Genomic DNA, 22,836 nt, shown 5'->3' on the forward strand with positions numbered 1-22,836 from the left:
TGGCACAGTGGGTTAGCCCTGCAGCCTCAGGGCGCTGAGGTCCCAGGTTCGATCCCGGCTCTGGGTCACTGTCCGTGTGGAGTTTGCACATTCTGCCCATGTTTGCGTGGGTTTCACCCCCACAACCCAAAGGTGTGCAAGGTAGGTGGATTGGCCACACTAAATTGCCCCTTAATTGGAAAAATTAATTGGGTACTCTTAAAAAAAATTTTAGGGGCTGGTTTAGCACACTGGGCTAAATCGCTGGCTTTTAAAGCAGACCAAGGCAGGCCAGCAGCACGGTTCGATTCCCGTACCAGCCTCCCCGAACAGGCACCGGAATGTGATGACTAGGGGCTTTTCACAGTAACTTCATTTGAAGGCTACTTGTGACAATAAGCGATTTTCATTTTCATTTTTTCAGGCTTTGGGAAGTCAGGAGATGTGTTACCTGCCACAGGATTCCTAGCCTCTGACCTGCTTTTGTAGCCACAGTATTTATATGGCTAGTCCAGTTCAGTTTCTGGTCAATTGTAGACCCTAGGATGTTGATAGTGGGAGATTCAGTGATGGTAATGCCATTGAATGTAGAGGGCGAGAATTAGATTCTCTCTTGTAGGAGATGATGATTGCCCGGCACTTGTTTTTAAAATAAATTTAGAGTACCCAAATCTTTTTCCCCCCTAATTAAGGGGCAATTTAGCGTGGTCAATCCACCTATCCTGCACATCTTTGGGTTGTGGGGGTGAGACCCACGCAGACACGGGGAGAATGTGCAAACTCCAGGGCCGGGATACAGGGCTAAATCGCGGCTTTCAAAGCAGACCAAGGCAGGCCAGCAGCACGGTTCAATTCCCGTATCAGCCTCCCCGAACAGGCGCCGGAATGTGGCGACTAGGGGTTTTTCACAGCAACTTCATTGAAGCCTACTTGTGACAATAAGCGATTTTTCATTTCATTTCATTTTATACCCGCGTCCTCAGTGCCGTGAGGCAGCAGTGCGAACCAGTGCGCCACCATGCCCATAAGCGGAGACAGTTGGGCTATTTTAGTTAAGAGAAATGCAAATTTGGAAACGACATGCAAGAAGCTCTCAAAATGGAGAGGAGATTAAATTGTCAAATTGGATAGGTTTCTGGAAATGGAAAAGATTGACAGGAAAGGAATAAAAGACAGACTTGTATTTATACATCACTTTCCACAGCCACTGGACATCTTATAGTGCTTTGCAACCTTTCAAAGTGAGGTTACTGTCAAAATGTTGGAAACACAACTTCCAATGTGCACAGCAAGCTCCCAAACAGAGCAATACGATAACGAGCAGATAATCTGTTTTGTAATGTTGACTGATGGCAAAATACTGGCCAAGACCCCGGTTAACTTCCCTGCTCTTCAAAATAGCACCGTGCAACCTTCTGCATCCATTGAGGCAAACAAATGGTGCCTCGGTTAAACGCCTCATCCAAAACTCCAACAGCACAGCACTCCCTCAGTACTGTAGTATCAGCCATGATTATTGTGTTCAAGCCCTGGTGTTGGACTCGAACCCCCAACCTCGTGACTCAGCGGAGGGTGTGTTACCAATGGAGCCATGGCTGACACTTAAAACTAAGGGACCGGTGCATTGAACTCCTGGGGAAAACAGCAATAGAGGACTATTCCTTCTCACAGTCATCACCGGCTGGATGGGATTACTGACGTGGGCAGTGAGCATGGATTTCCTATTGTTATTAAAGAGAGAAGGACAATTTGAGTTAGCTGTGGGTAAGGCCCACCCAGGGGACACCACCTTGTAAGTTTGCGCCTACTGTGAAGAGCCCAGGTTTCAGATGGTGAGGTTCTGTCGAAAGATTTGCCTTACTTAAGATAACAGTAACAAAGTAGGAGTATGAAAACAGGAAGAAATTATACAACCGGGGCCTCTTGGAATCGTGGGCTGATGGGACCCCGACTTGTTGTGAGATGGGTGATCGAGACACCGAGAAAACACCCCGACTGCTAGCCCAGGGTCTAATTACATACAATCTGGCCTTACCCCCCGAATATTATTCTGTTATTAAGCATTTAGTGTCTGCTTCTCCCAGCTACAAGACCAGCTAGTAGCCAAACAGCTTGCAAGCTCAGTTAGTATGCCACACAGATATCTTAACTTGCCATAAAGAGGGATGGTGCGAGAGGAATAAGTCAAGCTTTCTTTCTTAATTAGCATTTGAAGGAATAACAGGTCACCACAGTCTCCTGGGGTTTGCCTTAAGGAGTATGGGAGAAATATTCCAGGACATTTTCCCCCAAACTGATCAGGATTTCTAACCAAACCCCCCCCCCCCCTCCCCATCCAGAAGACTGGGGGATTCGGAATGGGTGGAGGAGGGAATAATCCCCAAACTGAATTCAGTCACTAAGAACTTGTGCAACGCTCATTCCTCGCACCAGCCTGCACATGTATCCTGATTCCGATTACTGACTGATTCAAAGCTTCTGTTAAGAGTTGTCATGTGAGGCTCCCTATAAGAAAAGTGGGTTTTATCAAACGGCTGCAGTGATGTCACTGCGCGGGTGGAGCTGGGCTGTGATTCTGTCTTTTACTTTCGTTTTGAGCTGGAAGCTGCTTTGTGGCTCTGCGATTTTTGGTTTCGTTTTCAGCTGGGAGCTGCATTCCAACAAAGCAGGTGTATTTTTGGTCTCTCTCTCTGCTTGCTAAAGAATGTCTCGAGACCACTTGATAACTTCAAATTAATACCTGTTTTCTGTAAGGAATGCAAACCTACTGTTTTGTAGAAAAGGGTGTTTGGCTTATGGATGGTGTTAGGAAAGTTATTAAGGGTTACCTATAGAGTACTGTATATTTGGGGGGGGGGGGGGTATTTGTGTTGGTAGTTGATAAGATGTTTACTGTGTGTTTATAAAATGTTAACTGGATTCATAGAATAAACATTGTTTTGTTTAAAAATACTTAAGATCTCTGTTGCATCAAACCTGGAAAGTGGGCCCTTGTGCTCCTCAACCAAAATCTATTAAAGGTTGTAGGTCAGGTGAACTCCATGGTATACTTTGGTATTCTCTAAACTCTGGCCCATAATAGAATATAAAACAATCCATCCTGGTTGAACCTCGTGCACCATTTTTCCCTCATAAATCCCTCAAAGTTTCCAGCCAGAGGTTTTCGATCATGAGGCCCGGGACTCTCTGGTGGCGGAGGAAGAGGAATTGAAAGTTATTGCCAGCGCCCCTGCCATTTCCTCCCTTGTCTCACTCAACAGCCTGGGATGCATTTCATCTGGGTTTGTCCATGAGATTTAGAGTTAGATTTGGGCTTATGGTCAATTTATATCAGGGGGACATCATTTGAACAGCACCTTGCTGCAGCTCTCTGGGGGTAAAAGTTTACAGGAGGTGGGACCATCCCTATGGCTTCTTCCTTAACCATCGGCACCAGCCACTAATCCTGACACAAATCATCTCAGCTATTTGTGTGCAACTTGTTGGCAAACCTTTGACAAGTTAACTAGCTAGCTCTGAGGTCTCAGAATAACTTTTCAAATTTCTGACACGAGGACGGAGTGACTGTTCCTCCCTCAGAATGGTGAATAATTAAAACGGTGTGTTCTCTCACCATGTTGTGGGGGTGGACAGTGTATGTGGCAAGGTTGTTGATGTGTTCTATCGGACGTACTCAAGATCTGTCACCAATGCCACCAAGTTCAATGTCAAGAGTTTCCCTAGGGGGCAACCGGGGGTTGGGAGCTGAATAGACCTGCCACGCCAGTGTTACGTCGTGAGCTGACACTCACATGGTGGCACAGTGGTTAGCACTGTTGCCTCACGGCGCCAGGGACCTGGGTTCACCTTTGACCTCGAGTGACTGTTTGTGGAGTTTGTACGTTCTCCCAGTGTGTGCGTGGGTTTCCTCCGGTTGCCTCCCACAGTTCAAAGATGTGCAGGGTAGATGGGGTTATGGGGATAGGGCAGGGGAGTGGACCTAGGTGGAGTGCTCTTTCAGAGGGCCAGTGCAGACTCAATGGGCTGAGTGGCCTTCTTCTGCATTGTAGGGATTCTCTGATTCTATGACAAAAAATTCCATCCCACATCTTTACTAAAAGGCAACATGCTTTGGCCTAATCGTAATCATAGAACATACAGTGCAGAAGGAGGCCATTTGGCCCATAGAGTCTGCACCGACCCACTTAAGCCCTCACTTCCACCCTATCCTCGTAATCCAATAACCCCTCTGATGTGTTGGGTGCTCTGGATCCGTGGAACACATACAGGCCACCAACACTTAAAATAGTGCGACACCATTTTATTGAGCTAGAAACTGTTGAACATACTTTCACTGTGGGTTAACACGATGTTAGATTAAACTAAAGACCTATGCCTGTCCGAACCAGTCTATGCACTCAGTACATGGTGAGGACCTGTGCTGTAAGCTGTAAGCTCTGTCCTTGTAGGAGGCTGCATCCCGAATGAGCGGGAACTCTGATGCCCCCTGTCTTTATAGTGAGTGTGCTCTAACTGGTGATTGGCTGCGGTGTGTGTTGATCGGTGTGTGTGATCACATCAGTGTGTGTGTATCTGCACCATGATATACTGGTGTATATTATGACACCCTCCTAACCTTTTTTGGTCACCAAGGGCAATTTATCATGGCCAATCCACCTAACTTGCACTTTTTTGGACTGTGGGAGGAAACCAGAGCAAACCCAAGCAAACACGGGGAGAAGTACAGACTCCGCATAGACAGTGACCCAAGCCGGGAATCGAACCTGGGACCCTGGCGCTGTGAAGCTACAGTGCTAATCACTTGTGCTACCGTGCTGCCCGTAAGTCCTTCGTTTTAGAAATAAAAGTGGCCACTCGTGGTTCAATAGCAATGGCAAGCTGATCATTCAGAATGCTGCCTGGGAAACTGCGGACCCATTGCGCCTGATTTCATGCTCAATCATCGAGTTGGCATTTAAGTATCAGGAATAAAAGCACTGGGGTAGAAATGAATTTGATTTAGCTGTAACAATCTTTCCTATCGCACGAGCATAACTCTCGACTTATGGGGGTGAAATTGTTACCAAATAAAAAATTATTTAACACTACTATCCAGGCCGCACGGAAAACATGTGCCCACCCGGTCTATACAGTTTGCGTCTGATTAGGTGTCAGAGTGCTCGCGATCCCGGTGAGTTTTTGCTGACCTGATGTGAACAAGTGAAAAATTCCTGGATTAAAATCATGTCACTTTCTATGAGAACAGTCTATTTTGCTGCTTCCTCCCCACCATCTGCCGTGACGAAGGCATCAACTCCTAGGGGATTAGCTCCACAGGAGTCAGGAACTGCTGGGTACAAGCTCAGGACGCCGAACGTCGACTGGTTATCCATCAAAGATGCCTCACGGCCAAGTTCCGATTCTCACCCAGTGGCCAGGCCTCTTTCACTTTCCAGCAGAGGTCACCGAACAGCAATCAGAAGCAGGAAGCCTGGTCCATCTGCCCTCCCCCGTCCTTAGAATAGGGGCCAAGACACCAAGTCCCTCTCTCTCTCTCCAACTACAATACCAGTTCAGTCAGCAGGGAGCAGCATCCAAACTGGAGGCCTTCGGGCCTGCATGCTCAGTCACTGGGGTGAGCAGAGTGGCTCAGCAATGGTCACAGGTAGGACTTAAAGAACCGTGTCTGGCTCCCTGGCCCATCAACACAAAAAGAATTGCGTTCCCTCATATGACATTTGAAATCTTCCCGAAATCACAGAAGGAAGAATACATTCCTGCCCTACTTTCTGGTAATTGGGAGAGATAACATAATTTAGGTAAACCAATCAGTTAAGGAACATTTGTAATGCATTAAGCATATGCACATTCAAATTAGAAAATCCTCATTTATGCTACAGTTAAAGTTGTTGCCATAAAAATGCAGGCTTGAAGAAGATAGTGCACGTGACCTGTTACTGTATTAATAAATGTATATGTGGGGTGGCATGTGACACAGTGGTTAGCACTGCTGCCTACGGTGCTGAGGACCCGGGTTCGATCCTGACCCCGGGTCACTGTCCGTATGGAGTTTGCACATTCTCCCAGTGTCACTCCCACAAGCCAAAGATGTGTAGGTTAGGTGGATTGGCCAGGCTAAATTGCCCCTTAATTGGAACAAAATAATTGGTTACTCTAAATTTATTTTTTTAAAATCTGTTTTTTTTTTCACCAACCATGACAGGTTTAATTTATTCTCTAGATGTTTACCCTTTGTTGGGATCTGATTCCATTGGTACAAACGATTCTTAGCTACCCTGCCCAAGGGACCCCAGTTCAGGAATTAGCGCTAGCAGGTATTTCATGGCAAGAGGACATGAGGGTTATCGCTGAGAAGCACCTCCAACGGAATTCAGCCCATCAAGTCCATGCTGGCCCACAGCACGATCCAGTCAGGCAGTTGAGTAGCCCGTGCTCTCTCCCCACGAGTTTATTTTTCTCGAGGGCCCGAAAAATTACTTTTTCAAATCGTTCATCATCTAAGCTCCCACCACCTTTATGGCCAATGAGTTCCAGATGATTATCCCTTGCTGCTTCAAACAAATAGCTCTTCCTCACTGGGCCTCTTTGCCCAAAATCTTAAATCGGAGGTCTCTCAGCCCGAGTATAGATCAGCAAATGGGAGCTGCTTTTCTTTATCTACCTCATTAAAGTCTTGTGCACTGCAATCAAATTTCTGGATAGTTATCAACAGCAGGAACCATGGCCAACTTTCCTCTTCCTAATGGAGGGCACCAATCAAATGTAGCATTGCTAGCACCTTCTAGTAACCTGCTAGATATTAATACACACAGGCATTATGACTGGCCAGAAGATATTGTTAATCTTTCTTCTCTGCTCCAAAAAACAAATTCAAATTGCAGCCACTTCATGATCCCCACAATACTACATCCAAGTGGACAAGAACACCCAACTCGGGCTTGATCTTAGCCAAAAGGTCGAGAAGCAAAACTGAAACCTAATGCTTACAAGCCATTAGAGGAAAGGAAGAAAACAAGTTGGCACAGAATCAGCAACTCACGAGCACAGAGTTACGAGAGCATCTTTGCAGCCCTGCAATGAGATACGGTGAAGGAGGCACAGTAATCATAGATTATCATAGAATTTACAGTGCAGAAGGAGGCCATTCGGCCCATCGAGTCTGCACCGGCCCTTGGAAAGAGCACCCTACCCAAGGCCAATACCTCCACCCTATCCCCATAACCCAGTAACCCCACCCAACAGTAAGGGCAATTTTGGACACTAAATTTATCATGGCCAATCCACCTAACCTGCACATCTTTGGACTGTGGGAGGAAACCGGAGCACCCGGAGGAAACCCATGCACACACAGTGAGGATGTGCAGACTCCGCACAGTAATAATAATCCTTATTGTCACAAGTAGGCTCCAATGAAGTTACTGTGAAAAGCCCCTACTCGCCACATTCCGGCGCCTGTTCGGGGAGGCCGGTACGGGAATTGAGCCCGCGCTGCTGGCAATGTTCTGCAATACAAGCCAGCTGTTTAGCCCTCTGTGCTAAACCAGCCCCAAAAAGAGATAGGGGCCAGAAATACTTTTCCAGTCGCTCTTGAGCAGATAAGCAGGCACGGGGGTGCACAGAAAAACAGGCCTCAGGTCTCACTTAAATGAGCTGGAGACGCCTGCTGGGCATTCGTAACTAAATTCAGATTTCAGGCTTCTTCATCACCGATGGAAGCATCAGGTAAATCTTTACAGGGGCAAAGGGGCTGCGATGGGCCTGGGTAATGGGAGGGAGACTGGGCAGTCCGCAGTGGGCATCGACTAGAGGCGGTGATCAGTTTGGGCACAATTTGACAGATCATAACTCACAAGTTAATTGTGTATCTGTTCGGAGACCTTTCCAACAATTAACAAACTGGGCTTCTCAAACATTAGGGTAAAAATCACTACCAATCAAGTAGGTTTTTTGAGCCCAGTGATTTCAAATCTGGGTCACGTGGGTTTCCATTGCCGCTGACGTCTATGGTGTTTTGTGTGGCTCGCCCGCCCCGCTACTGGGTAACCCGCCGCAGGGGACACCTTCGGCAGGACCCGAAGATCCCACCGCCAATTCTGCAGAGCAGCAGGGAGTCATCCCCAGTGTTCGGACCAAGTTTATTCCTCAAACAACGGAGATGAATCAGATTACCTGATCGTTATCACAGGCCTGTGGGAGCTTGCTGTGCACAGATTGTCTGGCGCCTTTCCTACATCAAAAGGGTGACTACATTTCAAAAGCATGTAATTGGCTCTAAAGAACTTTGGGACAGGGTTTATGAAAGGCACTACATAAATAGGTCATAACCTGCGCCCGCACGGGACTTATGGGATGGGAACAATTGTATTCCACGTGTACCTTGTGGAATACGGGCTTCCCCATAAATGGGGAGGACGGGGGGGAACTCAATTAACATTGTGTATAAGGTTGGCCAGTTCGGGATCAGCTGTCTCAGACCTGGTTGGGTACCGCCGGGAGCAGTGTATCATAAACCTTGTAAATAAACCTTTGTTTCTTTTGTTATACCTCGATGACGACTCCCCGTGTCTTCATTAAAAAAAATGCACAGTCTTTCTTTCAGCAGATGGTTCCTTAAAGGCAAGATCCACATTCCCTCAAATTTAAAAAAAAATGAGATGTAATCGCATTGGAACGTAAATCGTAATGGGACTTGACAGCATAGCTAGGAGGATGTTTTGCCTGGCTGGGGAGTCTAGAACCAGGGCACACAGTCTCAGGGTAAGGGCTGACCAGTGAGGACAGAGGAGGAGGAGAAACCTCTTCAGCCAAGGAATCTTTGGAATTCTACCTACGCTAGACGGTGCACCGTGTGCTCGGTTGTTGGGTACATTCCAGTCACAGATCAATGGTTTTTAGATACTAAAGGGAATTGAGCAAGACTGGAGGAGTGCAACAAGCTACGAGCAGAGGTAAAAGATCAGCCATGATCACATTGAATGACAAGAGCAGGCTTGATGGGCCGAATGGACTACACTTATCTCTTGCCAGCTTTTCAACGGATTCAATTTTAGGCGCTGGTGCATACGGACCAATTGATATGGTTACTGATCATTATTTCTTTAACAAATGAGTGTTTACGCCAATCAGGACTTCTTGTTTTGTGATATACATTGTATACAAGAACTTTAATTACATGAACAAATAGATACAAAAATATGGAATTATAAGTTTAAACTAGCTGCTCGACTCCCAGAAAAATGCGGGTGTTGGTTGACTTCATTTACGGTGGGAGTTAAGATGAGGATTAAGCAAGTGGCAGAAAATAGTTTTTAGTCAGTGGTCTTGGAAGGGCTTTCTGTCCCGAATGCTTCTAATATCACAAAACATGGCTGGCAAAAGCAAATTTGACACAGGGGTTTCCAGCATCGCAATGACCATATCAGAAGTGATGTACAAAACATTGGGGGGGGGGGGGGGAAAGAGAGAGAGAGAGAGAGAGAGAGAGAGGAGGAGGGAGGGAATAGAAACTGTGTATCTTTTACCTGCCATCCCAAGTCCCGGAAGCTGACATAGAGTTCATGCTTTTTGCAAGCCTGTCGCTGGTCGCTGGTGTTGTATTCTGTTCGAAGAAATAAAATTTAACAGTTTAAAACAAAAACGTCCCAAACACAGAAGGGGGACGCATTTAGCTCAACGTGTTCCTAAAGTGTAAACCATCAACACAGCAACCAAACGCTCCTCAAATGATCCACTCGAAATAGATGCAGGCATTAATGGGTGAATCCCCCTCCCCCGATGCCCAGCTACCCCATCACCATTGTTGTTTAAGCTGTAAATTCAGACATTGTGGTAATCCTTGAATGTGGCGCACTTCTGTCACTTGGGGCCAGCTATTTTGAAGCCTTATGGAATTTTCTATGGATAGGGAGCTCACCCCAATGCCGCTGGTAGGTAACCCGCTGGGGGCAGGAAGGGGGGTAGCCAATGCCATGCTGTAAGACTGTCAGCTTTCACTGCTCGGGCAAGTGCTTTGGCAAGGTGGGGGGGGGGGGGGGGTGGCTGTGGTGGAGAACCTCCTTTGAGGGCCCCCTGGATCTATTGGAGGCATGCACTTCAAAGGTCATCCTTCACTCTTTCACCCAGTCTCCTGAATTTCAAACTTCCCTGTGCTGTTATCTCTGCTCCTCCTATTACCTTGTGCTGAGGAGGTGCCCTCCGTTCAAGGGAGCTATCTGTTAGAACGGCAGGAGGATCCTATGGACACAGAATATGGCACAGAAGGAGACCATCATGCCGGTGTTGATTCTTTGGCAGGCCTATCTAATTAGCCCCACTCCTCAATAGGCCTGTGATCTTTTTCCCCTTCCAATTCTCCTTTGAATGTACATCCAATTCTCCCAGGTTCTTTTGCCAATCACTTTAATCGGTGTTCTCTACTTACCAATCCCTTGGAAACAGTTTTGCCTTATTTACTCCATGAAAACTATTCATTATTTTGATAATCTCGATCAAATCTCCCCTCAACCTATTCTGCTCTTAAGGAAACACTCCCAGTCCTTCCATATATCCCAGGTCACTATTCCGATAAATCTCTTCTGCACTCTCTGCAAGGCCTCAACATCCCTCCTTGAAGGGTTAGGGCCTCACTGCCTTGTATTTCCACAAGTAACAGAAAATAATAATTAGCCCAAATCCCCTTGTGCATAGTGGAATGGTATGTATATCTGTAGATAACTAAAGGGTTAATTATTACATCTGTGTAACACAACCACTAGGGATCCCACTATAAATAAGAACACCTAGAAGATCGTGGTCTCTCTCTCTTCCAACCAGGAGTGACAAGACAGTAGAGTGTAAGATAGACAGATCGCAGCATAGTTTAGCACGTGTAGTTTGAATTAGTTAATACCTTTAATATAAATTACTTGATTACTAGTTATAGTAAACTATAATATTAACTCAATATTAATCAATCGTTACTCAATAAATTAGTTTGCTTTAAGTTCTTCAGAATCACATCATCAGACCATTCTGGATAAGAAGCAAAGAGCAAAGAGATATATTACCAAAAGAGTAATATAACACATAGTACAGGTCATATACTCATGACTTACACTGGAATGTGTAAGGCTTATAGGTCACCTCCGTCACCATTTTGTTGTTGGCATTCACGGGTTTATAAAATAAAAATCGCAAAAACACTTGGTGAGCTTAAAAAAAGACAATGGGAGACTGCAACATCCCCACATCCACTGTCAATATATCGTATTCTTGCGATTAAATAGATTGGGGGGGGGGGGGGGTGGATACATGATACAAAAACACCCAACGTCTATTAAAACTAATCAATGGACAATGTCATACCCTGGGCAGAAATTGCTGCTGACAGGAGTGAAAAATGATCCTCTCAGTTGCAAACCACAAAATGAATTTGGGATTTGTTAAGGGTTAAGCAGAATTTCAAACGTTTTGCTGTTTCATTTCTAAAGCCTCTCTGGAAATAGTGTGTCGGACATGCCTGTGTGTCAAGGTGTTTCCTTGCCTCCCTTGGTGCCGGCCTCTATTACGTCGCTGGAAAACCCTTCATGCCCTGAATTTTATTACAGCTGGAACTTTCTTAAATAAGTGCAGCTGTGGATGCAGGGGCGAGGAGGTACTCCCCACACTGCTGTCCTTGTTGAGGCTCCCTTTCCTGCTGTGTCGGCTACGGTTATCCTGCATTTCCTATTCCTTCACATGAGCTCAAGTGCCCTTGCAGAACTGACAAACATTTAACGGAGGTTAATGCTCGGAGGGATTGTTTGACAAGTCTGGGGCTGCCAAATTATTTAATGCTTCGACATAATTAACAGCCACTGAAGTCACCAAGTTGAAGTAGCTTAAGAGTTCATCTCTTCTTTTTTGAAAAAAAAGACCCGCCCTGTTTATTTAAGTGATCTTACTATATAAACGAGCGGATAAATTGACGAAACATTTTATAACACCACTTAGCTTTGAAACAATCTTCGGCACACATTCTGGGTGGGAACGAGGAAATTGCTAAATGCACAGGATCTATTGACTTAGGCCAAGAAGGGAAAAATGTAGAGCTCTAGTTTGAACATAGAAAAGGTTTTCCTCTTGTTTATACAGCAATGGCTTTCTTTGACAAGAGATGAAATGCAACTTAAGAAGGCGTGAGTGTGAGGGCCAGTCTCTGTTGATACAGCAAGGCTGCGTCATCTTCGGTGTCTGAGAGGGAGAGGATTTGAAACATTTTCCAGAAGTAGCCACATTAGGCAGTGGAGGAATTCTGGCAGCAGACAATACTGGACTGTAGTATGTCCAGCATGGTGTAGGGTGCACTAGGGACTCTGTGACAGGGCGAGTACTGTAAAGTCTTTGGCAGCCGTACATTCCGGATTTGAATGTGGGCAACGCTCTTTGGTGTCCCACGGTGTTCTCGGCTCTCAGTGATATCTCCAAGCAAGAGGTCATGCACGTCAGCGGCCAGACCCTTGTACCGCATCTCAGCTGATGAACTAACCCAAGGGTAATTAGCGGACGTCGCCTCTGTAAGTTCCTGAAATCTGAAATGATGGAAGATCTGAACAAGAGAACAATGGCTCTGAACATGGACATAAGCAAGATGTGTGATGCACCCAGGGCACTCTCTAACAAGATGTGGAGATGCCGGCGTTGGACTGGGCTGGGCACAGTGAGAAGTCTTACAACATCAGGTTAAAGTCCAACAGGTTAATTTGGAATCATGAGCTTTCGGAGCGTAGCTTCTTCATCAGGTGAGCGAAGAGTTAGGTTACACAAACACATATACAGACAAAGCCAATGCTGCAAGACGATACTTTGAGTGAGAGTCTTTGCAGGTAATTAAGTCTTTACAGGTCCAGACGGTGCGACTGGAGAGAGGGATAATCACAGCTTGAAGAGGTGTGAATTGTCTCAAGCCAGGAGGACAGTTGGTAGGATTTCGCCAGCCTGGTGATGGAAATGTCCACTTCCAGTTGGGGAACACTTCAGCAATCAAGGGCATTCAGCCTCTGATCTTCGGGTAAGCATTCTCCAAGGCGGCCTTCAGGACGTACGACAACGCAGAATCGCCGAGCAGAAACTGATAGGCAAGTTCCGCACACATGAGTACGGCCTCAACCGGGGCCTTGGATTCATGTCTCACTACATTTAACCCCCCACCATCTGGCCTGGGCTTGCAAAATCCTGCCAACTGTCCTGGCTTGAGACAATTCAGACCTCTTTAACCTGTGATTATTCCCCTCTCCAGTCACACCGTCTGGACCTGTAAAGACTTAATTACCTGCAAAGACTCGTTTTCAAAGTATCATCTTGCATCATTGGCTTTGTCTATATATGCTGTGTTTGTGTACCTCTTCACTCACCTGATGAAGAAGCTGTGCTCGTGATTCCAAATAAACCTGTTGGGCTTTAACCTGGTGTTGTAAGACTTCTTACTCTACTCTCTGACAAAGCAGACTTGTGACTGGTCACCTCGGTAAAAGATTTGGACCCTACCGAGTATTGGTCCACAGCTAGCAATGAAACCTGGTCACAAAAAATGCTTACAGCCAAAGCAACTGGCACAACACCACACCCAGCCCTTGGTAAGTGGAAGGAACCTGAAGAGACAACAGGTTCTACTATTGAAATCCAACAGTACAGGTGGGAAACAATGTACTAAGGCAGCTAATTCCAAAATCAAACACTTGGCTGGCCTGTGTTTCCTGGAAGCTTTGGAGGACAAAGCAGCTTACCAGGCTGTTGTTTACACTGACATGATAGCAGTGTTAAATCTGTATGTAATGAGAGAGAGTTGATAGCGGTGCAAACACCACATTTTCTCCAGGGTTGAGTATCCTTGGGTGGTCTCACTCCAAAATCAAATTGGGCAGCACACAAGCTCGAGTCAAGTGAATCAGACTTGAAAACAAAACATCACAAATAGCTGGACACTGAAGCAAGCCAGAGGGCTGTATTTGCTTTCTTTAAGAGCAAGTGCTTTATATAACAATGTGTGTATATGTTTGAAACGGGAAGGGTTATCCGAATCATATTTGTGGCTTTTTCTCTGGCATCACAAAGTCCTCTGCATTATACATCATGTTTCGACCAAGTCGGCTGTCGCCTGCATTACATCAGTGGCTGTACCTCAAAAATACTCCAGATAGTCTTTATTTACGAAGTTTCATTCTCAGAGTTTTCTTTAAAGTGTGATGGGAACCACAACGGGCTGACCTGACTCGAGGCAGGGAATTAAAAGGAAGATCCACTTGTACAAGGTCAGAGACGAACCGAAAGGCTAAAAGTTACATTGCAGTTAAACTTGGTGTGTAAAAATGAAAAGGCCCTGTGTATAATCTTTTGTAGTTTCTGTGGAGGAACAGCAGGTAGGGCTCACGGCCTTGGCTGATGGTTCCAAGTTCAAGTCCCACTCTAGAGACTGAAGCACGAGATCAAGGCTGAAACTCCTTGCGGTACCGAGGGAGTGCGGCACTGTTGGAGGTGCTGCCTCTCAGGTGAAGGTGATATATCGATGCCTCGTATCCTCTTTCAGGTAGGTGCGCGACATCCCATGGCACTGTCATGAAGAGCAGCAGAGGGGTTCTCCCCCAGTGTCTGGGTGGTGTGGGGGCAAGATTTATCCTTCAATCAACCGCACAGGTAGTGATTATCTGGTCATTATCTCTTTGCCGGTTGTGGGATGTTGCTAGACATAAGTTGGCTGTTACCTACATTTCAATAGCGACTGTACTTCAAAAATACAGCATTGGCTGTGAAGTGATTTGGGATGTCCTGAAGTCACGAAAACACCATATAAATGGAACTCCTTTCCATATTTGATGCACGCCTCGCAAAAGCAAAGGTAGTAGACACGGAATTTACATATTACAGTTTGATTATCCTTTATCTAAAACCCTTGGGGTTAATTGTGTTTCGGATTTCAGATAATTTCGGTTTTCGTAGGCCGCATACAAGACTACGCCTACTTACATTGCAATAGCCGAAGCCTAGGCTAGCTATACTCTAAAAGTCAATAAAATGGATAGAAAAGTATCAGTGAATGATAAATACAGGGTACCCGGAATGTTACCTGGAATAAATCCTCACCCGTGGTGCCTTCTGGGGTTCTGCTTGTCGGTGAGGACTCGCACGGTAAGTTATGCTGACAAGGATTGCAAGGTAAACAGCGCAAACAATCCGGTTTCTTGCTTTAAAGGTCGGGTGCGGTTGGCGAGTTCGAGTTTGCTCGGGTCGTGTTGGCTTGGGTCCAAGACTTCCCATGAGAAAGGTCGACGAGGTACAGAAAATGTGGGGATTTTGGATTTACCAATGTACGATACTCAGCTTGTATGCGGTGTGTAAAAACAGGTAGTCACGGAAACTGGGCGCCCATTACGCACCTCAAATAAAAAAGGAAAATTTTGGACACCGGCTGCTATCCGCTACCACCCGTTCTAAACCTCTGCCAAAGGTAATCTAAAACTGCAACGGCCCAACACTGAGCCATCGTACAGCTCTGCAGCCCCAGATATCACATAGAAGATCACAGAATTTACAGTACAGAAGGAGGCCATTCGACCCATCGAGTCTGCACCAGCCCTTGGAAAGAGCACACCTCCACTCTATCCCCATAACCCAGGAACCCCCTCTAATCTTTTTGGACTCTAAGGGCAATTTATCATGGCCAATCCACCTAACCTGCACATCTTTGGACCGTGGGAGGAAACCGGAGCACCCGGAGGAAACCCACGCAGACATAGGGAGAATGTGCAGACTCCGCACAGACAGCGACCCAAGCCAGGAATCGAACCTAGGACCCTGGCGCTGTGAAGCAACCATGCTAACCAGAACATGTATCTTTTACTGTGGGCGTTTTAAACTCTTGCGATTAAGACCAGGACTCTGTTCCTCCTGGCCCACAAGGGAAGTAAAAAAGATTGAGCTCATTGAGCCACTCCCACCTTTGATCCTCTTCTTCACTACTCTGGAATCTCACTCCGTCCTCCTGCTCACGGTGCCAAGTTAAAGTTACCACTGATCTAGAGTAAATTATCGGGACCCTTCACAAGCACGTGCTAAAATGGACCCTGGTGGCCACGGCGGGCCTGCCTGCTGCACATCCAGTGGCGTAGGTTATAATCGCAATCAGTCAGCTTCCCACTGCTGTGGGGTGGGTAAGTAAGCTGGGTGATTTCAGTAGCCCCGCCTCTGCCCAGTTTCTGCCAGGGCTGGTAGGGTTAAAATCGCCCCCTTTGAATTTGAAAGTGGCTCGGCCTCTCTCTCCGATGACCCTCAGTGGGAATTTTGTTCCAACCTGGTTCATGAAAAGTTGAGAGATTCTGTGACAGATACAGGAACACCACACTGTCGAAGGTCATGTACCATTTTAAAGGGCTCAGTCAGAATGGATGTCAAACCACAGGATAGCTCCCACATCCACGGGCTTCAGTCAAAGGCTGGTTGGCATGAATATAAACGTTGGTTAAAATGTAAGATGTCAACGGTGTGACAGTGTTTAGAGTGGAGCTGCCATTCTATTATAAAGGAGCCCTTCAAATATCTCCGGTAATGTTCTATTATAATCCGAATCTGCCTGTTGTCAGGTGGGAAACAGCATTGTTACTGCGATGCTCAATCCTACATCCAGGACTGAAAAAACTATCCCAAAACTTTGAGCTCAATTCCCTGGGTCACGTGGCAGAAACTCAACCAAGAGTTGAGCCGAAAACCAGTGTTGGTATGGAATGATCAGACTGTCTGCTTTTTTACATTAACACCCTGTGCGCTATTTCTGGGCATTGTGTGGTTATCGGGCAGGATTGCCGCTCCACCCCCAGCGGTGTGTTTGGTGTCGGCGGGTTCATAGGAACAGGATTAGGCCATTCAGCCCCTCGGGCTTGTCCCACCATTCAACGAGATCATGGCTGATCTGTGACCTAACCCCCATGTCCTTGCCATAGGCCCATATCCTTGAATATCTTTGCTTAATAACGTCATCTCAGATTTCAAAATCGACAACTGTTCCTCCGTAAACTACTGTTTGTGGGAGAGAGTTCCAAACCTCTACCACCCTTTGAACGAAGAAGCACTTCCCAACATCTCTCCTGAACGGTCTAGCCCTAACCTTCTGTTCCCGCAGCTGTCACCAAGTCTTCCCGTTGTTTGCACTCTCCACCGCTGGGGAACCCACAACTGGGGGGGGGGGGGTGACCATGGGCGGAACCGGAAGATTCCACCTGCGGGAACAGATGGAAAATCCGGCCCATTGCGTTGTACTGTATTTGATCCACCGCTCTACCTGCCTTTTCGGGAAGGAAAGCTGCCTTCTTTATCTGGTGTGGACTACTTGCGACTCTAGACCCCACAGCAATCTGATGTAACCGCCCTCTGAAATGGCCCAGCAAGACACTCAATTTAAGGCCGATTAGGGATGAGCAACAAAGGCTGGCCTTGCCAGTGACAACCCCTGAAAGAATTAAAACAACTTCCCGTCTTCCACCCTACCACAGGTTCCTTTTCCCCTATTTGCTTAAAACCTGCTAATCTCTTTACTTTTTACAGATCTGACAAAAGATCATCGGCCTGAAAAATTAACTGTTTCTTCCTCCACAGATGCTGCCCGACCTGTTCAGCATATCCAACATTCTCTGTTTCGATTTCAGATAGCCAGCATCGATATTATTTTGCTTGGTGGACCATCAGTTGATAGGCACCAAGTTTAAGATTGAATCCGAGCAGCCGACAGAGCAAACTCCAGCCCCCCGCCCCCCGACTAGCTACTCAATAAGGTACCGGTCAGCTCTGGGCAACAATTTGTGGGTAGGCCTGTGATACAAAAGTTGGGATAACATTTTCCACAGACCTTCTGCCAATTTCCTACTGTATAATCGCCCGACAATCCAGAGAAACTGCCAATCTTCCAAAGTTCGAGAAGGAAGTCCCCCGTGGAAATTTTACCTGGCTGCATTCAAACAGCCACCTGAAAGATGCATTTGAACCACTAAATTCCCTTGCATGAGTGGTTCTCAAACCACAGGACACGTAGGGAGTTTAAGAAATGGAGGTGCAGAGAGAGCGATGATCTCTCAGCAAGCCCTGCTACATCAGGCAAGTTTCAAGATGCACCAAAGACACAGAAAATCCAGGTAGAATTTAGCCAGGATTCTGAATCAGAGGCTTTGATGGGAGCTCAGTGGGGAGGAGGTTAGACCACGAACGATAGTTGGGGATGTGTCAGGGTAGTCGGAGGGAAACCATTCTTTCTGATGGGCGCCGGGGGGGGGGGGGTAAAATTTTATACCAGCTGCCAAGTCAAGTGGGAAAGTAACATTTTGTGGCGTCAAGAGGTTTCTAATGAGATAGCTTGCCCTGGAAGGAAATACTAGTTGGGGAGAGTTATAGAACAAAGAGATCTAGGAGTACAGGTTCATAGCTCCTTGAAGGTGGAGTCGCAGGTGGACAGGGTGGTGAAGAAGGCATTCGGCATGCTTGGTTTCATTGGTCAGAACATTGAATACAGGAGTTGGGACGTCTTGTTGAAGTTGTACAAGACATTGGTACAGCCACACTTGGAATACTGTGTGCAGTTCTGGTCACCCTATTATAGAAAGGATATTATTAAACTAGAAAGAGTGCAGAAAAGATTTACTAGGATGTTACCGGGACTTGATGGTTTGAGTTATAAGGAGAGGCTGGATAGACTGGGACTTTTTTCCCTGGAGCGTAGGAGGCTTAGGGGTGATCTTATAGAGGTCTATAAAATAATGAGGGGCATAGATAAGGTAGATAGTCAACATCTTTTCCCAAAGGTAGGGGAGTCTAAAACTAGAGGGCATAGGTTTAAGGTGAGGGGGGAGAGACTCAGAAGGGCCCAGAGGGGCAATTTCTTCACTCAGAGGGTAGTGAGTGTCTGGAATGTGCTGCCAGAGGTAGTAGTAGAGGCGGGTACAATTGTGTCTTTTAAAAAGTATTTAGATAGTTATATGGGTAAGATGGGTATAGAGGGTTATGGGCCAAGTGCGGGCAACTGGGACTAGCTTAATGGTAAAAACTGGGCGGCATGGACTGGTTGGGCCGAAGGGCCTGTTTCCATGCTGTAAACTTCTATGATTCTATGACTAGTTAGACCATTAAGCAACCTGGTCTCAAGTTATTTCTGGATGCAAAGAGTTGACATTGGGCTGTAATTACTGGGATAAGATTTTCAGTACTACGCGAGGTTTGTAAGAATTATGTTACAGCTGCTTCATTCTGATTTTTTTTTTTAAATTTTAGAGTAGCCAATTCTTTTTTTTTCTAATTAAGGGGCAATTTAGCGTGGCCAATCCACCTAACCTGCACATCTTTGGGTTGTGGGAGTGAAACCCACGCAGACATGGGGAGAATGTGCAAACTCCACACGGACAGTGACCCAGGGCCGGGATTCGAACCCAGGTCCTCAGCGCCGCAGTCCCAGTGCGAACCACTGCACCACATGCCGCCCCCTCATCTGAATTCTTTACAAATGTCCAATACACCTTGCCTGAGGAAGAGAGCCCACTCCTTCTCCTGCTCGTTATCCCCCATTACAGACGGTGTCAGGATCAATAATCTAAATGACTTGGCACAGTCCCATGGCATCTTTGTGCTGGGGTCCTGCACAAAAAGGTGTTCAGAATCACGGAGATGAGATAATTATGTTGGTTTTAGTACGTTTGTTACAGCAAATGTTTTACCCAGTGAAAATGTGTCCATCAGTTTTCTTTCCTTTGGGTTAGTGGGATCCCTTTTTGGTGTCTACCGAGATTGTCACAGTTCCCATTCCCCACGCATGGCATTTTCCTGAAGCATCAGAATTGGACACGATGTGCCAGCAGAGATCTGCGATTTATAACGGGTGAGCAGAACTTCCCTCCTGTTGTTACCTGTGCCTCTCTTTCCAGCAGCATTAGAGTTCTCAACCGGTACTTTTTTCGGCCTTTTGGGTGTAAAGGATGACAGGCTTCAACAAGTCACGGGCAGCAACACTCCCGCGGATCTTTCTTCCCTCACTCCCCTGACCATATCCCTTCTTCCAATCTCGCCCCTTGCCAATGCCCTCCAGCCTTCCCCTCTCTGATCCTAAACAATCTGTCCTTAGCAAAGGCCTCAGCTTCATCCCCTTACAATCCCACTCCAATTAATTCCAAGATCAGCACGACTCTACACTAATTTTCATAGAATTGGTACAGCGTAGAAGGAAGCCATTTGGCCCATCGTGTCTGCACCAGCTCTCCAAATGACTCTCTTCTGACTCACTTTCACATCCAGGAGATTACCCCTACACAGAGAGGACCCTTTTATTCTTCCACAGGAGTCCCTCTCCATCTGGACCCCTTCCTTTGGCCGTTTACCCTCTCTAGATCTCATCACCAAGAACCGCTCACAAAACATCAGCCATCTCAATTTCTCTGCTCCCCTGGCTCATTCTAACTTGGCTTCCTCTGAAATTGCAGCACATTGGTGTCTCAGGTCTAACCTTGCCATTGTTATCAAACCCACTAACAAGGGTGTTGCCACCCTCTCAACCTTGCAGAGACCGCACAACAACTCCTTAACCCCAAGTGTTGGAAACTTTGCTCTTCCTGATTTTATTGGTTCATGCCCCAGACTGTGACATGGCATGACTTCAAAATTTGAAGATGATACAATGATTGGAAGCATGGTCAGCTTCAAAAGGGGGATTGGGCAGACATGCTGGTGGATTGGGCAGACAGGTGGCAGATGAAGTTAAGTGCAGAGAAGTGCGAGGCGATGCAGGAAGAAAATGGAGGGACAGCATAATATAAAGGGAGAATCTCTAAAGGAGGTGCAGGGACAGAGGCACCTTTGTGTATTTGTACACAAGTCATTGAAGGCGGAAGGGCATGTTGAGAGCAGTTAATAAAGCATATAGTGCTGTAGGCTTTATTAATAGGGGCGCTGAATGTAAGAATAAGGAGGACATGTTGAACTTATATATGACACTAGTTGGGCCTCAACTGGATTACTGCCTCCTGTTCTGGGAACCCCTCTTGAGGAAAGATGTGAACCACCGTTGGAGAGAGTACAGAGGAAATTCCTAAGAGTGATTCCAGGGATAAAGAACTGGAGCTAAGAGGATAGATGGTAGGGGATGGGACTGTTTTTCTCGGAGACAGGAAGGCCGAGAGGTATTCAAGGATATGGACAGGGTAAGTAGCGAGAAACTGCGCCGACTGAAGAGATCAAATACGAGAGATAGATTAAAAATAATTGGCAAAGTATAAAAGTGATGCGAGGACGTTCTTTATTCACCGAGACGGTGGTTGGAGTCTGGAACGAACTTCTTGAGAGGGTGGTGGAGGCAGGTTCAATGGAGGGGTTCAAAAGGATTGCGGTCTGAAAAGAAGGAATGTGCAAGGGAACAGGGATAAGGCAGGGAGTGGGACGGTGCAGGTGGGCCAAATTGCCTTCTGCACTGTAAAGATTCTGTGGTCCCCGGATACATTCTTCTAGCTAACCACTGGGCCATGACCCCACTACCAAACATCAAGTCATTGTATCCAGGACTGTAACTGACTTCATCTCCTCTGGAGATCTGCCCTCCACAGCCTCCAACATCATAGTCACCCGACTTCGGAACATAGGAAGCCAATCAGCTCATCAGGTTTGCTCTGCCATTCAATATCATGGCTGATCATCCATTTCAATGCCTTTTCCTCCCTACACCATCCCCATAATCCTTTACGTCATTGGTATTTAGGAATTTGCCAATCTCTGCTTTAAACACCCTTGATGCTTTAAACACACGCAAGTGGCTTCCCCCTTATTTTGAAGTTGCGTCCCCTGATCCTAGATTCCCAATCGTCTTCCCCATTTCTGCTCTCATTCCTTCCACTCCCTTCCAGAACCCAGATAGGGTAACCCCTGCCCTCATCTTTCACCCCACCAGCCCCCCACTGCATGCAACAGGGTGTCCTCTGTCAAATCTACCACATTTTCCCCTTTTCAGCATTGCGAAGGGGTAGTTTCCTTTGCCACACTCTGGTTCATTCCTCTTGCCGCCCCCAAATTTCTATGGCATCTTTCCACACAAGCCCCTTCCCTGCCTCCTCCCTTCTCACCATCCAGGGCCCCCAACACGCTTTCCAGATGAAACAGTGGTTTACTTGTACAATTTTCAATACAGTATCCCGTATTTACTGCTCACGGTATGGTCACGGGAGGTGAAACACAGAATGGATGAGCATTTTGAGGAACAGCTCCGTTCAGTCCGCGTGCACTACCCCGAGCTTCCCGTTGCCTGTGGTCATTTTAATCGTCCACCCAATTTCCACTCCGACCTCTCTGTCCTCGGCCTGTGTTCTGTTGAAGCTCAATAGTAGCCGGAGAAACATCACCTCATTCATCAGCTGGACACTTTACCGCCTTCGAGATGGAATTCAGAAATTTAAATCTGCCCCCATTTTGTTTGATATTGCTTCGCCAATTTTTGTTTTTTCCCCTCCTCTACTCTCTATTCATAGAACACAGTGCAGGAGGCCATTCGGCCCATCGAGTCTGCACCGACCCACTTAAGCCCGGCCACTTCCACTCTATCCCCGTAACCCAATAGCCCCTCCTAACCTTTTTGGAGACTAAGGGCAATTTATCATGGCCAATCCACCTAACCTGCACATCTTTGGACTGTGGGAGGAAACCGGAGCACCCGGAGGAAACCCACGCGCACACGGGGCGAACGTGCAGACTCCGCACAGACAATGACCTGGTGGGAATCGAACCTGGGACCCTGGCGCTGTGAAGCCACAGTGCTAATGACTCGTGCTACCCTACTCCTTAGCTTTCAGACAGCAGTTTGTCAGGATGCTGCCATTCACACCTCCTCTAGGC

General features: G+C 46.7%; 1 protein-coding gene across 1 annotated transcript in view; it reads right to left on the minus strand.

Annotated features, from left to right (window-relative positions):
* The window catches only part of bmp6 (bone morphogenetic protein 6), a 136,112-nt gene that overhangs the window by 9,034 nt on the left and 104,242 nt on the right, over positions 1-22,836 (minus strand). The window contains exon 5 of the mRNA XM_072467003.1: positions 9,501-9,577. Coding sequence (XP_072323104.1) covers positions 9,501-9,577 — 77 coding nt within the window. The remainder of the gene's footprint in view (positions 1-9,500; positions 9,578-22,836) is intronic.

This window comes from Scyliorhinus torazame, chromosome 11 (genome assembly GCF_047496885.1).
Source record: "Scyliorhinus torazame isolate Kashiwa2021f chromosome 11, sScyTor2.1, whole genome shotgun sequence".
In the NCBI taxonomy this organism is placed as follows: Eukaryota; Metazoa; Chordata; class Chondrichthyes; order Carcharhiniformes; family Scyliorhinidae; genus Scyliorhinus; species Scyliorhinus torazame.